Raw genomic sequence first — 19,424 nt, forward strand, 5'->3', positions numbered from 1 at the left:
TTAATAAATTAAATGTGTAGAGGTGATAATGAAAGGACGTCTGAGCCAAGAGGCGTGGCCTGATGGCTGGGCATCATGGGCATTGACCAGATCAGCCTTTGAGAAGACAATGCTATAATCCATCAAAAAGGTGCCCTTTAGTTCTCTAATGGATGGTTGTTTAAAATACCCAGTTCCTTTCTGCTGAATGCAGTGGGGTAACTACAAATGAATAGAACTAAAGGAATGTGCAATGAAGCATATCTTCAAGAAACAGAGTTTAAAGACTTCATGAACAACATAAAAGATACTAGGCCTAAGTCATTCTCTGTAGTGAATTTGGCCAGTAAGAAAGTATTCAGATTCTCAGGCATAAAATGACCAAAGTATCTTTGTGAAGAATTTCATTAAAATTAAAAAATTATTTTTTTTAACATTTACATCAACAATAAAAAAGATGTTAAATTCATGAAATTTTATTTATAAAATATCTAAAACGAGTTGGAGGTAATACAGTATAGTGATTAAGAGCATGCATTCTAGAGGTAGAGCCCGTCAGTTCAATTTCCATATCTGCACTTGTTAGTTTTGTGACCTTGAGCAAGTAATATAACCTTTCTGTGCTTTGTTTTCCCTCCTCTTCTCACTGGGTATAACAGTACCTCCCTCATAGGGTTATATCTTATACCTAGTAGGTAGTAGATAAATGTTAACTATTGTTTTTAACTCATATTAATATTACGATAATGTTGGAAGTCTCCGTGTGCCTTTTAAATAAAACCCAAGCCTTACTGTTGTCTACCTTTCTCCTGCCTAGCTTCCAATTTTCTCTCTCATTTTGTCCAATTTTCCTTGCTCATCCAGCTCTACCCACACCACTCAACCTCAGGCCTCTTTAGGCCTTTGCACTTGCTGATGTATCTGCCTAGAACCCTCTACCCTCAGATGTGTATGTAGTTGTCCCTTCTTATAATACAGGTATCAACTCAGGTGACACTTCCTCTGGGACAGTCCCTGAACAAACAAGCTCCAGTAGCCCCATCTCCTGTATTATCTATCCCATTGCCCTGTTATAAAGTATTTCTAAATACAGTTCTCTTATCTTTTGTTCCTATCTTTATTTTCTGCCTTGTCTCAAAAAAAAAGTTAGCTCCACATGATCAGGAACTTTGTCTCATTCACTGTTCTCTTTATCCTCAGAGCATAAAACATTCTAGTGGGGAAAGATAAAATCTGAACCTATGACCAATAAATAATAAATAAGTTAGTTCCAGGAGAGGAATAAAAAGGAAGATAAGACAGGTCAACAAACAGAAATGATGTTACTACAATTTAGCCTTCAGAGAGATACAGCAAAAGACACCAGATTTAGGAACGCATTCTTAAAACGTGCATTGAGGGGGGAAGGAGTCTAGTCAGAGTAGCCTATCGGGTTTTGCTAAATTCTGTTATAGAGTTATCCAGAGCAGAGTGATGTTTTAGGGAGTATACTTATACTGAGATCTTAACTTCTGACCTGTTCTTCCAGCTTTTGAAGACAGGAATGGTAATTTTCTCCCACTTTACTCCACTAAACCCGCTAGGAGAGACAGTTGTGCCTTAACAGGTCACAGGGAAATTAACAACTAATTTGTATTATATTAAGCACCTAAAGTATGACTCATCTAGATCTTCATTTAGGGTGAGTTTCTGATTTGTCAAGGTCAAGAGTAATTGATAGCTATTGTTTTGAGAAGAATTGAAGAGTGGTCTGACTCGAGGAGGTAATTAATTTTGAGAGGCTGGAGGGATGACGAACCGTGGAACTCCCTAATGGCAGTCAAGTTCTGACCAAGTTTGTCACAAAGGCTTTATATTAAACCAACACAGCTGTCCACATTTCAATTTTCTAATTAAACTAGAGCTGATTGAGAAACTTTTTGGGAGAAAAAGGAGACATTTTCTCCCCTCAGGTATGGTATAGCATTTTTATACCAGGTATGTACATATAATTTATTTATTGGTGGAAGAAAGTGAGAGAAGCTCACTGTCTTCTTAGCATAGTATAGCTAAAACTATTAACAATGGGTGAGCCAAATGCTTTTCCTTTCTAAGCAACCAAGAGTCTCTGGGCTTCCGTGACACCATAAATCAAGGTGGCATATATTAATACAATATTTTTAAACTTATTTTTTCAAATATCTTTTATAGCTGTACATTGTAGTAGACACTGTAAGTTGTCTTGTTAATGTCTCTTCTTCTCTTCCTCCTCACTAACAAAACCCTGATTTTGTTCCCGGCAGTAATCGAATCATATCAGGCAGTATATCGCAATGGTCTAACCCTAAACCAATTACTTAGTCTGCCAAATACTTCATTCTCTAGATTGCCTTGCTGGAAAATTTAGGCATAACCACATGGCCCAGTTTTGGAAAAAGAAAGATAAGAGAATGTCTGACAGAAGATTTGACATTCCTAATAAAAGGGACACGAGGTTGGCACTCTGTTCCCTCTTTCTTCCTGCCTTGAACATGCCAAGTTAAAGTAGCCATCTTATGACTCTGTCACAACAAGCATGAGGGAAAAAGTGGATACTATAGAAATGTCACAACAGAAAGACGGGCAGGACACTTGTCGACTAGGTTGAGCAGTTGAATCAAGACCTAACTACCTTCTTTCTTTTATATGAGAAATATAAATCCTGGTTGTTTAAGCCAGTTAAGTTTTCCATTCCTTGAGGCTAAAAGCAGCATCTCAGCCACTGTTTCCACTAGTCCATTTGCTATTCTTAGTGATTATATAATAAATAAACCGATAAGACAGTTGAAATAAAATGCATCTTAAATGCCTGTTCTAAAATATTTCTTCATTTTTATCTCAGGCAAATGTGATTCTGTCTACTTAAAATTGAACATAACCAGACAACAACAAGTGTTAAGTCAACAAAACGGATAATAGAAAGATAGATAGAACATGACTATCATTAGGTTGGGTGTCATTAGATAACTGTGGTTATAAAAGGCTTGTTTGTGCTAAACTAGAATTGTGAGAAGCCAGGCATGCATGGCTAATCTGAATTAGACTATTTGCTGTATTTGCCTTGAATGTGCTTGATATGGTTTTCCCATTCTCTGTGCTTTTCTTCACCCTACTCTCTTTGCCTGGAATACTCTCCACCATTTCCTTCTGTGACCCATCAAGCCTACCTTTAACACTACCTCATTCATGAATCCTTACCTGATCTGTCCTAGCCAAATGTCCTCTCTCCTGTCTCTAATTCTCTTAATGTGAATACAGGGAATCCCTCTGCATCACATAGGGTTCTCTTAGATGTTTCAGAAACAAAACTGGAATAGTAATTGTAAAGGGAACAACCACAGAATGTCAGGGGTGGAGTAGGCCTTAGGAAATGATTGGATACAGGGATTACAACACAAATACATGGTCTTTTCCATTTTCCTCCATGTTTGAATACCTTAGCAAATTCTCTAATGTTCAAAAGTTGATTAATTACTGCTTCTAAGAATTTAATGAATATTTAAAATATGTGGCCTAGTAGAATCTTCCTCTATATCACAAAAGCATTTTATAAAGTCAATAGTCAGATCATATGTTAATTTACCAAGAATATGTAAAAAGATGCAATAGAACTAAAACTGACTAAAGACTTTATGAAGGGAAATGGCCCCCTAAAGAACTACGTACAATATGTTTGCAAAAAAGTATAACAACAATACAATGTGATTACTGCTACATTAGTTGTAGATATAAATACTGCAAAAGAAATGTCAAAATGTGGGGTAACTCCAGAGGCCGGCTCTATGGCATAGTGGTTAAGGTCGTGCTCAGCTTCGGCTGCCCAGGGTCTGCTGGTTTGGATCCTGGGTGCAGACCTAGCTCGTCAAGCCATGCTGTGGCAGCAACCCACATAAAATAGAGAAAGATTGGCACAGAGGTTAGCTCAGTGACAATCTTCCTCATAAAAAAAAAGAACCCAAAAAAAGTAGGATAACTCTGGCTGAAAGAATCAGGGTAAGCGCCAGTGGGGACATATTTGAGATAGGTCTTAAAGTTCAATAGTTCAACTGATGCCCCAGGTGGGTGGGACATAGCTGAAAAAGAAAGCAGCTGGGGCACAGGTGCTATGGCTGGGGCTCAGAACACAGCTGTTGGTTCACAAAATCATAGGAGCATTTCCTGACCTGGTGATATCTAGGAGACTTTCGAAGTAGGCTATAAACATTTTAATTCCAGATCTGAGACTGAAACATTTTAGCTTCAGTTCTGAGACTGAAACATATTTATAGATGTACATTTGCCCTTTTTAAAAATAATTGTTTTTATAGTCTCTTCCCAATTCTATAGCTTCCCAGCTTCATAATGACACACATCTTATAATGAACAACTAGAGTCATTAAGAAGAGTTACTTCAAGTATTTGCTTTTTAAGGTTTCTCTTTTTTGACATCCAATAGCTCACATCACAACATAGCTCACATGAATGACAATGAAGTCAATGATTTTACTCCAGACACCTGAGCACCCCATACAATTTTAAATCCAGGTATGTCTTACAATGCCCAGTATATTTGCATCAATACTCTCAATTAACATAGAATTTAAATATCAGAAAAAGAAATCTAATTTTCCTCTATGAAACCCATTAACATTTTAGACAAGGAGAAATACAAAATGATGCAAAACAAAGAAAGTCCATTATACAAACATTGAGCCATAACATGAAAATGTCAGCAGCCCTGTTAAAAACTAAGAAAGGGAAGAGGAAAATAGCTTAAAAAATATCTGCCCTTCTGAGCAGATCACACCAATTAGATTTGAGCAATGATCCTCAATACCATTACTTTTAGTCCATAAGCCCAGTAATATCTGTAAACATGATTTACTTGGATTTTTATTTGTCTTTGGGAGGACTTCATTAGGAATCACATTGTACCTAGCAGTTCTCAGGATTTAAAAATATGTATTCAAGATTCATTCTGTTAATTTATGTTTACTTAATTTAATCATGCAACAACTCTAGCACAGGTAGAAATAAGCCTTGAAATAAACAGGGAGCAAGAGTAATCTCTCAGTATTATACACCAGGATATTTTAATATACTGAGTCATTATACTTTCCTGTCTCCTACTTCTGATATCATTAAGAAAGAATATTTTTACAAATGATAATTAGATTCATATTCCCATGTGAATATCTTTGATGCTATAACCTTTTTAATTTTTCAGTTTCTGTAATAGTTTCTGTTCATCTGACTTCTTAAGAAAATTTATAGGGGTCATTAGATTTTTTCAAATATTCTAACAGTAAAGATTTCTGAATATTGCTACTTAATTTATTTTGTTATATTAAATGAACATTCTGAACTTCCAAGAACCAATTTGATGTGATAGAGTGTAAATTTATTAAACACACAGCCAGTAACCACTTTGGTTTTACATCCACTTTACTTTCTTAGAGTCTTACACAGAGTAGAAGCTCAATAAATATATTATTTGAACATAATTTATTGTTCATTGATGTAATTCATCCATTTCTTATATTATAGTGCTGGTAAAATAGATTCATTTAATTCATATAACAACAGATGTAACCCACCGACCTATGGTTTTCAGTCTTGAACTTCTACCTATTTAATTGTCAGAATAGCTGATTTAAGTATAATAAAGTAGATCTGTAAGAATTTAATTTTAGTAAGTCAATTCAACACAAAAGCAAAACAATCTAAAAACTTTAGCTACTCTTTAGTGCATAATTATCCGAAACCATCCAATTATCATTACTGACTGACCAACTATAACTACTGCACACGTAGTGTGTTTAGCACTTACAGATGGGAGCTCAAACATTGAATTTCCATCTATTAAAAAGTATAATTGTATTTCTCAAATATTGAATGAGGAGAATATTGCTATTTAAAAAAAATACATAAATAAGCCCAAAGCCACAAATTACTTAACCTCTCTGAACCTTAGTTGTTTCAATTGTAAAATGGCAACTGTTAGAATGTCTGTAACTTATGGAGTTGTTGTTAGGGTCAAATAAAATTATACATGTAGAAAGGAGTTGTAAACTGCAAATTGATGATCAAATTTTAGACATAACTTCACCTTGTGTATTGCAATTATTTAATAAATATTCAGCATTTATATTTGCCAATTTTACTCTACCAAAATACTTACTGGTATAGACAAGTTGAAAGCCTTCATCTGTCCCTTCAGAATCTGAATTAAATTCTAGCCAGAGCTGATTTGAAGTACTGCTAAGAGTCAGTCCTCGCATAGATGCACCAGTGAAAGCACCTAGTAGATGAGTTGTTTTATCTTTTCCATCATAAATCTGCAAAATATATTTATAATTAAAACATAATATACCAACAGACTAATTCAGATCATGTATTTATATCTATGAAGAAGAGGAAATTATTATACTTGTCCTAAATCAGGTCACTACATGTTTTCCAAGGATAATTACATATATTAACTCCTACAAATATCAGGTTAAGCATTACAATTCCCATGGATAATTTTAAAGTGCTAAGTTCAGTAAACTCTAAGCAATACTCAAATTCATGTTATACAACTTTTGCTCTTATAATAAAAACAATGTCTTTTTATAGCAGACTATTTAAAATTGAGAATATGTACAGAAAGATTGGATTCCAAGACTGGTTGGTTGGTTGTTTTCATGCAGCTTACTCAAGGGGACCAAATACGTACTTTTCTAAGAACATGATTAACATAAAATATACTTACTTCTTTTGCAATTTATATAACTTATCCATGTCCCTTAACTTATTTCATTTTTGACGTTCTTTAAAATATTGAGTACTAAATGCTTTTAGAAACTAATTTAACAAGGCAAAATATACAAAAGCAAAATTGATAAGTTCCCAAACATCCCTATATCATTCTCATTCTTCTGAAGGTGCAAGTTCTCATTGTACTCTAATTTGCTTTTCTTTTTTTTGCTGAGGAAGATTCGCCCTGAGCTAAGATCTGTGCCAATGTTCCCCTATTTCTTACATGGGATATCTCCACAGCATGGCTGATGAGTGGAATAGGTCCGCACCCAAGATCTGAACCCATGAACCCTGAACCACTGAAGCAGAGCACACAGAACTTTAACAACTCAGCCAGAAGGCCAGCCCCTCTTTCTCTTTTTTCATACGTGAGCCACTACCACAGCATGGCCACTGATGAGTGGTGTAGGTCTGTACCCAAGAACCGAATCAGGGCCGCTGAAGTGGTGCGTGCCAAACTTAACCACTAGGCACAACAGCTGGTTTAAGTTTGCTTTTCTTTTATCAATGCATTATTGACATCTCTTCAGGTCAGCAGATATAGATTCTTCTTTTTGAGAGCTGTATAATATTTCATACAGTGACACTACCACAACTTGCTCTATCATTCCAATATTAATGAACTCAAGATTTTTCCACTAAAAGTAATACTGAAATAAACACCTTTTACATATAACCCCAGATTTTTTGGTTCTTGTATTTCAATAAGAAAGTTTACAAAATATGGGATTTCTGTGCTAAGATTTTCATGTATTGCCAGATTATTTTCCAAAAAGTGTATAGTAATTAGACTGAAGGTTTACCAACAGTGGATGCTACCATTCTTTTTCACTTGAGGCATGAATTTTCAATGTGGAAGTTATCCCCAGGTGGGTGAAAATTGGTTCTTGGGAAGATGATAAAGTGTTAGATATGATGATTTGCTGTCCTACAAAGATCAACTCTATCTGATAAACCTTATTCCGTAGTATTTAGTTTCATAGACTTGGGGCTGGGGCTCCTTAGGTGAATGATAACGAATTTAAAAAGTTGAGAAATATTGCCCAAAGTTACTTGTCTCTTGATTGAAATTGCATTACTTCTGACTTGGCATCAGAGTAAAAATTATGTCACTGAACTCCAGTTCAGCAATTTTGCCATAGCACGAGTATTGCCTAAAAGTTGTATTCATTACAGTGATGTCACTTAAGAAATGATTTTCAGGTGGTACATGGTGGAATTTTTTATTATTATATTAATCTGCATGATATACTTTTCTTGTGCTAAATTGTGGATTTAATTTGATAATCTATTTAGACTGTTTACTATAATTTATAAACAGAAACTTATATATGATTTTTAAATTCTTGCTTTTTTCCAAATTATCTTTATCATGTTTAGTATTACGTTGATGTTAATTTAATAAGATGAATTGGGAAATTTTCACTATATTTCTAATATTGCAATTATTCAAATAAAATAATGAGACTTTTCCATCTACAGAGTCAAGATTTTCTTCAACTCAAGGAAATGTTCTTGAGTTTTTGTTAACTTAATTATTCATTGTCTATTTGATCCTTTCATTTTCCACCTAGAATGCCTATTATTTGCATATTCAGTCTCAAAAACTGTACTGCAATTCCTATATTTTCTCTTCTGAAATGTATCTGTCTTTTCTCTGTACTATAAACAATCCTTCCCTGGATCTTCCACACTAACAATTAGATTTTCAGCAATGACTAATCTCTTTTTAGATTTTTTATTAAAATCTCAAGTTTTAAATATTTGGTCAGGTTCTGGAAAGTCTGTCTGTCTGTCTGTCTCTCTCTCTCTCTCTGTACTCTGCATTATCTCAAGATTTCTCATAACTTTCAAAATTATTTTCAAATTTCTCTTTTAATGGTTCCATAGTTCAAATTTAATGCATATCACCTGTTTTATGTATTTAACTAGGACTTTCTTCCATCTGGTTACTGAATTCCCAGAAGTATGTTTATTTATCTTTAGCTATTTATAGTTTTATGTTGCTTTATTACTGATACAGGTTTCAAGTGTTATCAAGACAACAGACAAAGGTTTTCTTTAACATTCTATACAAATGTAGTTTTTGTTCAGAGCCCCTAGATTCTTCTTGTACCCATATTAGCTATACCTTTTCTGTAAAGAAATTCTTAAGTCTCCAGTGACAAGGCCCTCTGTGCTCAATCCCTTTGTGACTGAAAGAATCTACAGCATCACATGCACCCTCCAGGCTCTATCAGCTTATTTACTTGTTGTTATATTACCAAAGAGAGGGCGGTGGAAATAAGAGGGAGAAAAAGAGAAAGTGAGAGTCTTAAACTCAAGCCAACATGGTCACTGAATTCCTAACAGCAAACATCTTCCTGGTCTCTCTCTTCTTTTGAAAGGGTCTTTCTGAAAATTTTTTTTTTTAATGTGTTAAAGAGTATTTAAAGCAAGAATTTATTTGTCTTCAAGAAAGCTAAACAAAATGATGAGGTTTGTTTGCTCCGGAATGTTTTTTGTTTGACTACCTAAGATTCAATTTTTCGTTTCTTAAGAATAGTAGGCACCAGGGATGATTCGGAGGCAAGGAAACACTGATAATCAGAAAACACAACTTCTGTATCCGTGAGTTTAAAATGTTCAATATTTTCAGAAGTCTGCTTCTGAATACATGTGTTTTATGACTCTCTATGTGATATAGTTTATAAATCCTACAGTTAAAACTACACATTCACAACCAAACCATTTAACCAGCCGATTCAATCGATCTTACTTTGTGGTTAATATTGCCAAGGTAACCTCAAAGAATATTTTCCTTTCAATTCTGTTACTTCTCACCAACATATAATTTCATTCTTATGTTAAATATAAGAATTGATTTTTAGATTCAACTAGTTCTGCTTTCATGTGTGGATACATTGTAAGAACTTTCAGTTTGTCAAAAACAGCCAAATAAAGGGAAAATATAAACTAAGCAACTACTTGATGTAACTGAGTAAATAAAAATTGGTTGTTAAAATATGTTTTTAGTTTTTAAGAAAAAAATCTCTCAATTTTTTTCTCAAATTTCAGGTGGTAATGAAAAAGAGATGTAATGATAGCAGAAACCATTACTTTACTCCATACATATAAATCATTCCTATATATAATAACATAAAAAGTTACAAGATGATTCAACACATTTAATTTCATGCATTGTGTTAGGTGCTGGGAATAAAATGGAGAAAGAAAAATTAAGACATCACTCTCAACCTGAAGGAGATTTAAAAAAATAATCCAATATTTTGTGTTGCAAGAGAGACAAATTTATATTGTCTTTCTACTTTTAAAGCTAGAAGCATACTTTTTTATTTCTCAAAATAAACTTTCTTTAAGAAATTACTTTAAAAATAATCATCAAAAGAAAATGCATGAAAAAAGCTATTTTCAAAAGAAAAGAATTCTCTTAAGCCTAGCTAAGAGGATCTAACAGTTTATTTAACAAAGTCAAGTCAAAAGGTAGAAGACAAATAATATAGAAGCACCACTATAATCATCAAATTAAAATGAAGTGTGATCATTCAATTGTGAAATTTTGGAAGCATGTATAAAATTATCAAATCAAAATGAAACGCAAGTGTAAACTAGGAAGGCTTCAAAAAGAGAAGAGTTTTATAGTAATGATCAAGTCAGCGCTGTTTAACTTGTAAATAAAATCCTTCAAATGGATTAAAATACATATGGAAGCATAAAGGTAACAAAGAAGGACAAAGCAGTACAGCCAAAGACAAATTACTTTTGAAGTAAATAGGAATACAAGCACACAAATAAGAAAATCAAACAAACAAAATGTACCTTTCACTTAAAAGTAACTTTATAGCACAGAGTGCTTATATTGGGTCTGATCACAACCACACAGAACTTTTATTTGAGATTATTGCTTCTCATATTTCTATTCTAAATAAAACCAGGATCTTTAAGTACGTTTTTATTTATTTGAGCCTATTTGCCTTTTTCTTTTTGAAAGTATATTATTGTTATTTTCAGCATATGTCTTAATATCTTGTTTTTTCAGAAATTTAAAAAAGAATATGATAACTGTATAATATTACATGTTTTAGTTGGAAGGGAGAGGACTCTGGTGTTCTCCACAGAAATGTTCTCAGTTACTTAGTGCCTAATTCAGATGATGAAGACTTAAGTTTTATGTCAAATGCAGAATTTCAAGTTGACTTTAATATCATGAAAGGCATTGAGAGCTTTCATAACATTAATGAAACACTTTGATGAATCTCTAATTTGTTAAAGGGTTGCAATTAATCTCGTAGTCTTACACTAGAACACACTAGAATTTAATATTGCCTTGTTTCAATTATCAAACCTTTTGTGATGGATCAGGGCCTGAAATTTAGTTATGGTGTAGGGACTCTCCTAGATCTGGAACGTCAAACCCTATTATGCTCATGAACACTCAAAACTGTTGTTGTTGTTAATAGTAAAATAAATGCATAATTAGAAGGCAGATTATCAGTTATTTCTCTAATGAATTAGCAAGTAAGCTGTTATCTGAACCCCAAAGCAGAAAGTACAGAAAAAAGTCCAATCAAAAGAAAGAAAGCACATATATACACATGTATAATTATACAAACTTTCAAATCATTTCTGCTTATGGGGTCTAGAATTTTCGTTATTGGTCATTTGTTTTATAGGTTGATTTGGAAATTTAAATAAATTTTTCTAATAAGGTGAGTGAGATGTCAAAGTTTGAATGAAAAACAAAAATAATTTTTACAATGGTTAACCGAAAAGGACAATATTCTAACCCTTATTATGCTCTCTCCAAAGATAATATGAAGCAGAGCGGAGAACTTTTGTTTATATTCAAATATTTATCTCTTTGAAATGGCTATATAATGTGTACTCAATTGTAAGAGTTAGTATACTGTAGTGAGAGAGTCAAGGGGCACAATGAAGGGTCAGTTTTTCAGGGGCCTTAGCTTTGTGGTTATGTAACAAAGCTGAAGTCCCAACTCTACCATTAAAGCTGTCTGGCCTGTCACAAATCATTTCACTTCTGTGATCTTCAGTATGGGAGAGAAGGAAGGGTTTTATGAGGCCTAAAATAGCACTCTACGCAAATGGATGTTAGGCGGTGCTTTTGAGGGGAGAGAGAACAAAGGATTACCAGTGAATAAAAAGCCAAGTTGGAAGATGTGTGTAGTGGACTTTGTGAGACCACTGGTGTGCTGACAAATGCTTAATAACAAGCTCTCAAACAAACAAAACTGGTGAATGTATAAATCTATACATATGCTTTTTTTAAAAAAAATAACTTTTATTGCTATAAAAGAGAGGTTGACAAGCTTTTTCTGAAAAGGATAGATAGTAAATATTTTAGGCTGTTGGGGGCATGATATCTCTGTTGCAACTACTCAATATTGCCATTATAGCACAAAAGGAGCCACAGACAATATGTACATGAGTGAACGTGGCTTTTTCCCAATAAATGTTTATTTACAGAAACAGATTTGAGGCCTGATTTGGCCTACAGACTATCATTTGTGAATCCCTGATTTAAGGGATGTGTAGCATGCAATTTGAAAATAGTAATAAAACATACAATTTCATTATAGTAAATTTCATAGAGCTAATTGATTCTTACAAAATGCTTTCAGCGTTTTTGGCAGAACTTTTGTATCTGCAACTCATGACTGCAACTGACAAAAAAGAGTAGTTCCTAAGTGAATATTGCTTGATTTTTCCATGTTAATAAGTAAGATGAAAGTGAAACATCAAAAACAAACAATGTTATATCAGAACTTCACTGATTTGTAAATGACCCAAGTAACTTTGCTAAATTGAATAATAGTTTTCAAATACTAGAAAAGATATTTTCTCAATTGTTTGTGCAATTCACAATAGCTACAGACACAACACGTTCCTACTTAAGTAAAGACAATGAGTAAAACAATAAATCAAGATTTGTAGTATTTTCCAAATTCTGCACTGAAATATTCCTACCATGACGAATATCAAGGTATCAGTGTGTCATCACTGAATGCAGAATTGGGAAGAAATGCACACCTGGACATAGTATTTCTACTATAGAGATACAATATACATAACTAACCTAAAAAGCACACGTAATAGTAAAAGTAACAAAATAATTAAGAAATGAAAAGCTGTTTGTATTACCTTTGTTTTTAATATAACTTAATTGTAAGTCAATTTAAGTATAATCTACTTCAATTTAATTTTTAATAATGGCTGTGTTTAACAACTAGCTCACAAAATTACTGAAAATTTAACAGTAGGCTCTCACAAGTGGTACTCCCAAAAACTTACACACAGGTTAGGAAAGATGCTTGAAAATAATACGTCTTAGAAAACAACATACAACAACAAATGACACATTAATAACTTTCTTATAATTCTAAAAGAATGTTACTATTCAACTCCTTTAACTATCTAATTTTTCATAAATATAACATCAATTTTCCTAACTTGTCTTTCAGATTCTCAAAACCAATTTTGAGTTATTTTATTGGCTCTTCTCCATAATCATCCATTTAGTCTAGATTTTGCATAAGAAATAAGTCTTTAAACTACACAATACTAACTGTGGTAAAAAGATTGCTTGAATTTTATCCCTGCTATGTTCCTCTATTTAAACATAGTGCTCAGTCTTTTTCTGAAAGTAAAAACAAACGAATAAAAACACAGCTACAACAGAAACAAAAACAGTATTTCTGATTGGTATTCAGCTTTTGTCTTACCAGGCTGACAATGGAAAGTATTCATTGTTGACTATTTAGAGCCTACATAAAATAAACACCTTCTATGAATATTACCTGAAAGAATTAATTAAATTACATATTTTGAGTGAGGGTGTGAGAAGTTCAACATTCTTGCCTATTGAAAGGAACAGAACCAAAGAAGGATATATTCATGATTCCCAACCCGGCTGCTCATCAGACAATCTGGAAATCCTTATAAAAATCCATAAACCCAGATGCAGATCAACTAAAGCAGTTTTCCCCAGAGCTACTGAATCAGAAGACCTGGCAGTGGTACCAGGAATAAACTACCCACGGTCACGACATGATCATCTACTCTTGATACAAACTTCACTAGTGTGGTTATAAATAACTAAAGCAGTTTATGGAAAGAGGGAGGACTAGAGAAAGTGCGTGAATAAGCGAGCATCAGCCTGAATGGTGAGCTCCCAGAGAAGGAAGGGTGTGTGTGTGTGTGTGTGTGTGTGTGTAGATGTAGATATAGACAAATACACACACACTTTTCTTTTATTGTTGCTGTTTTTGTTTGTCGGAATCCAATACAGTGATGTTATACAGTAAATGAAACCAGAAAAAAAGAATAAAGCTTTATTCAAATCTTATGTAAAGATTAGAAGAGAATGTTATTCCAAAGAACATAGCCAATCCTACCACAAGAAAAACAATGCTTGGAAGTTCTCTCAGGCAAGGTGCAGAGAGTTCTATAACGGGCTATTTGTTTTACTTATTTCTTCTTATTTCCTAGTCTGAATGAAAGAAGAGAATCGACTCCACTAGGTTTCATATTGGAAAGCACTGGGATGGGGATGGTCTCTCACAGACTAGTTTGCAGTTAGGCACATGGCCTTCCATCCTCAGAGGACTTTGGGCTGCACCTCTTGAGAATTAATCGTTTGTCCATAGGAGGCTGCATCTGTCTGCTTGTGCATGCTTAACTGTGTCTGTGTCAGTAGGTATCTTTGAACTAATAGTTGTCCATGGGATTAATGGGAGGAATAAGGTAACAGATAAGCATTTTACATTTTACACAGGTGGAGAAATCATAAAGAAGACAGACTTGAAGTGTAAAAGCCCATCCCAACCTGTCTCTATAGAGCGCTTGCTGAAGTTATTTTAAAGTAATACTTTAGAATAAACTCCAGGAAAGACTATCATTAGGGGGATAATTGAATTGGTGTTTTTTCTATTGTAATATTTACTTTGGGAAACATATATATTCCAGAAAAGTTACCAAAAAAACTTAAAAAATTGCTGGAAATATAAATTTTCATCCTTTCACTCATGAAAGAAAAATCACTATTTAATAAAATACACTAAAGGGCCTTAAATTGAATTTTCCTGCCTTCCATTGTCTCGCACTATCACATCCCCTCATATTGCCACTTATTACTGAGGTCCTGTCATTCCTCAAGGTAACACATGTCACAAGTGCATATGACCTTACTCTAAATAAGTAAGACATTGGTCAGAAAGCACCCTGAGGAACACAGTAGGGCTATTTTTTTTAAAGGCATCACCTGTTATCCTAAATGAATTTTCCAAATAATAAACCTCACTCAGTATGGAAAAGTAATAGACAATTTTCAAGCATCAGAAAGAAAGAGGGGAGAACTATTTTAGGAATGGTCGTGGTAGGCATGGGGAAGCACTTCCTGACTTTCAACTCATAAACGCATGTTTATTGTTGTTGCTTATGCAATACAGATTAGCGGCTGGGTTTACACTTCTGCTCTATGTCTTGATACATTTTTTTCCCCATAATCTGCAAAAACTAAGCACTGCCTCAATTCTATGTACAAGCATCCTTTTAATCTCAATGTTGACTCCAATTTAGCAAATAAAACATTTTAACAGGAAAATTCAAACAACGAACTAGAGATGGAAGAGATTTATAAAGTGAATTTCTGTTGCCTGTTGGGGAAAAATGCAAAAAACAGGAATGGCCCTAAATTAATACTAAAATTGTATACATCTAGGTGTACTGCAGGAAGCTTTTCCCATGTCCATACAAATCTTATAAGCACACAATACTGTTTGTGTTAAAGCATCATCAATTATCATCCAAATTACTTTCTTTTTAAAAGAGGAAAACAACCAACAGTCTTAAAATCACTGCTTAAACAAGAATGTCCTACCTCTACCAATCTGGGATATCATAATGTTTTTTGAAGATTTGTGAAAACAGAATTATGTTAAATTTCTTACCTGGCTTAAGGAAATCTTGACAATTAAGAAAAATACATGTAATTATTTAAAAAATATTTAAATGTGATTATATAGAAGTGTTTATTTTTACTCTAATAATAAATATAAGCTATATTTACCAAAAGACTTACTTTTCAAAATATGAAACTGTGAATATGGAAATATTTATTTGCCTAAAATTATATCTTTTACAAAAGTGGGACATTTGACTATTTCAAATTTTTTAAACAAATTAATTAATTTTACACTAAATTTTTATTATTAACAAAGTATATTTTTTCTTAAATAATTTATAGATATTGATTTGTTAGTTTTATATATTCATAAAATATGAATTTTTGTAGTCATAAATGCAAAGAATTATCCACATCAACAGATAAAAATATGTTATTTAATAGACATCAAAATAAAAACAAACTGCCACTATATTTCCAAAAGAAGTGACCATTCTTGTGTTAATTATGTTTTATATATAATATTTGTTGAATATAAGATGTTTGGCATAAAAGTTCTTATTTTTATGTTACTGAAACTAAAATTTATGTAGCACAAAATAAAAATTTACTTATTATAAATAAACATTGGAAACAAAACATTCTACCTCAATGAAAATAGTAATAGGAAAATTGGAAATAATGTATAAAGTTATATCTATGAATGGTAGAATCAATTTATGGTTGATTATATATATATATATATATATGTATTGACATATACTTAATAACTAGAAATGATCAAAATACAAGTATGTCTGAGTTCACCTACCTTAAGAACATCTCCTTGTGCTAAATGAAATGTTCTGGCTGAAATATTGATTCCCTTTCCTGCTTGAACCTGAATACTATAAATGCATTCATGGTTGTTTTCGTAGTTGAGTGGATAATTTGGAGAGAGCAAAATTCCTTCATTGTTTGTTGCAGACGCACCACATTCAGCTGCAGGTAAAACAGAATATTGAAGTACAGTTTAATAAAAAGCATCATCATTTTCAAGTAATGTAATGTATGGAAGTATAAATGCGTTTTATTTTAATTAGAGCCTAACAGGAAAACGATGTACAGAATGACTGTGTGTTGTGGATGATTCATTCACTCTCAAATAATGTATTAGAAGAAGGAACTGCTGCCCATGGACAGGACACTTGTACATAAATGGAAGTATACAATAATTTCAGTATCTCCCCCTCCCAGATGAAAGGACAGCATGGAAAAAGATGAGAGCAAAAGATTTTCAGGATGTATTTTAAGCTTGTAGATCTCTGATTAATTTATTACTTTTACTTTTATAATTTAATTATTTTAAAGTATTAAAAAAGGTAGAGAAATCAATTTTGTTTTAGAATGATTCTTATTGGATATTGTTATTTTTACCTTGTTTGAATTGGGTGCTTTTTCCTCCCAATAGTCAGCATTCCTCTGATCCAAGAACTTCAGTAACAAAACCAGAAATAAATACTACATTTCCTTTGAAAACTGCTAGAATAGGTAACACCCAGTAACCAATAATTATAACAAACTGGATACCTTTCGAAATTGTATCATCTTTCTCAGTTTAAAAGACAGAATGAATTAGGGCATTATCATAATCAGTATATGGTACTGCTGACACTCCAGGACTAATTTTGCAGAATTTGAGGAAGCGTCTAACCTCTTAGAGAAAATTGAAAATTTTTCTGTTTTTTTCAAATGTAATTTTAATTTATTACTTTCTAAACCTTGTAGCAATACTGCAATATCAAAGTTCTTATAATTCCCAAACATGTTCCTTATGTCTCAGAAATTCACTAAACTCAGTTTCCTACCTTATCTAATAACTTGCTTCATATTAGCATATAATAGGCCAGAGAGTCATATTTTTCAAAGGTTTAACTGAACAGAAAATAAAGCAAGTTATTATTTTTCCAAAAAATAAGATTTTAAAAATAATGATTCATGAAAACAGTCATAGAAAGTATACAACAAGGTGGAGGATAATGAATTGCTTTACCTTTTAAATGCTTAAACATTAACAAAAATAAGGCAAAAGTAAAAAGCCTAATGAGGAAGTGAAAATGATCAGTCTGGAGCAGTCAGTATAATATCGAAATAGTGTGAAATATAATAAAAACTAATGATGTGACGTTTAAAATCAACCAGTCACATGAAGAAGTGTTACCCAAAAGAGTTCCTCCAAGTTCTTTTAAAGGAAAAAAAAAAAAACCTCACAGACTCCCAATATTGACTTAAATTACTTTTATTTTGTTACTTAAATATGTTCAACATAAAAATAAATATGTCCTTATGCTTTCAGCTGTATACAATTATAAAACCAAAACAGGTTTACAAATACACGAGAAAAACTATAAAAATAATGAAATTTAAAATAGCAAAGTGTATCTAATGTGGCAAAAGATTTTGTTTTCCTGAAATTAAATTGCCATTGGCAATGTGAATAAGGAACCAGCTGCTAGAGTACAGACTTTTGGAGTTCGCTATGCCTTGAATTACACTATGCTGTGTAATGATTCAGTTCTCCATAATTTTTCCCCTCTCTGAACTGCTGAGAAAATTTCATCTGTATAGTACAACATGATGCCATGTGTTCTTCACTTAGCGGAAAAGAATCATTTATGTTTTAAATATGCCTCATTTCCTTCTCACAACCTTGTTAGAATTCAGGTATGCTTGTGGGAGCATGAAGACAAGTGTATCAGATCATTCAGATGATCCAGAATGCGTATATATTTTTATCAGTTGGATTATTTATTAGAGAATGAAAACAGTTTTAAATTGTTATATAGAATCATGGAGTTTTGAGAATATGTTCTTGGGTGCCAGCTTGCAAAACACTGATACATTGATTAAGAGCTCAGGCTTTAAAATTCAGAGATCTAGTTTTCAAAATTAAGCTTTATCTCCTATCTATGTGGCTGTGTCAAGTTATTCATTCTTTCTAAGCCTGAATATTGTTATTATTACAATGGAAGTAATAATACTCTCCTCAGAGGGATGTTTTCTTCGTGTGTTGTGTGAGTTGATAATTTATGTAGATAATATATGTAGAGCATTTAGTACAGGGCTGGCATACAACAAGCGCTCAATAAATTAAAGCTATCATTATGAATATTTTGAGTATAAATACCAATGGTGGCATCATGTCATACACACAGAAAAAGAGTTTAGGATATTTATATTGCCCCCAATGTGACTAGCCAGATGTAGAAAGATATTTATGTGTGAAAAGCCAGAGGACTCTTCCTAATTTTGAAGAATCATTTATGATATTAAAATTATTTCAACAACTTGTTTAAACTGAGCAAAACACAATCTCCCTGTCTCCTCCCAAAAAAAGCCAAGTAATAAGTTACTTCAACTAACCTTTAAAATACACTAATAATTTATTAAGTTCCAACATCTGAATAGGTGGTAAAGTGCCTTCTGCCATGAACATTATTGGGTTTATACTGTATAGTTTAAAGGAGATTTGCTTTTATATGAAAAAATAATCTGTTTTGTTATATTTTAATATTTCAGTTGGTTTAAAATGGCTATAAATGATTTTCTACTTGGTGAAACAAAATCAGGACTTAAACCAGAATGGAAGAATTAAGGGGAAAAAAAGGGATTAAACTAGCACCTTTCTCACTTAATCAGGACTGACTATAAACTGTGGGGCCCAGTGCAAAACGCAAATGCACTGCCC

The 19,424-nt window shown here is 32.9% G+C and overlaps 1 protein-coding gene across 5 annotated transcripts in view; it reads right to left on the reverse strand.

Moving 5' to 3' along the window:
• CSMD3 (CUB and Sushi multiple domains 3) overlaps positions 1-19,424 on the reverse strand; it is a 1,176,027-nt gene that overhangs the window by 303,932 nt on the left and 852,671 nt on the right. For all 5 annotated transcript variants that reach the window (XM_044781000.2, XM_014843283.3, XM_070481504.1 and 2 more), the window contains 2 exons: positions 16,509-16,678; positions 6,158-6,314 (listed from right to left, as the gene is read on the reverse strand). In XM_044781000.2, the coding sequence (XP_044636935.2) occupies positions 6,158-6,314; positions 16,509-16,678 (327 nt within the window). The remainder of the gene's footprint in view (positions 1-6,157; positions 6,315-16,508; positions 16,679-19,424) is intronic.

This window comes from Equus asinus, chromosome 12 (assembly GCF_041296235.1).
Source record: "Equus asinus isolate D_3611 breed Donkey chromosome 12, EquAss-T2T_v2, whole genome shotgun sequence".
NCBI lineage: Eukaryota > Metazoa > Chordata > Mammalia > Perissodactyla > Equidae > Equus > Equus asinus.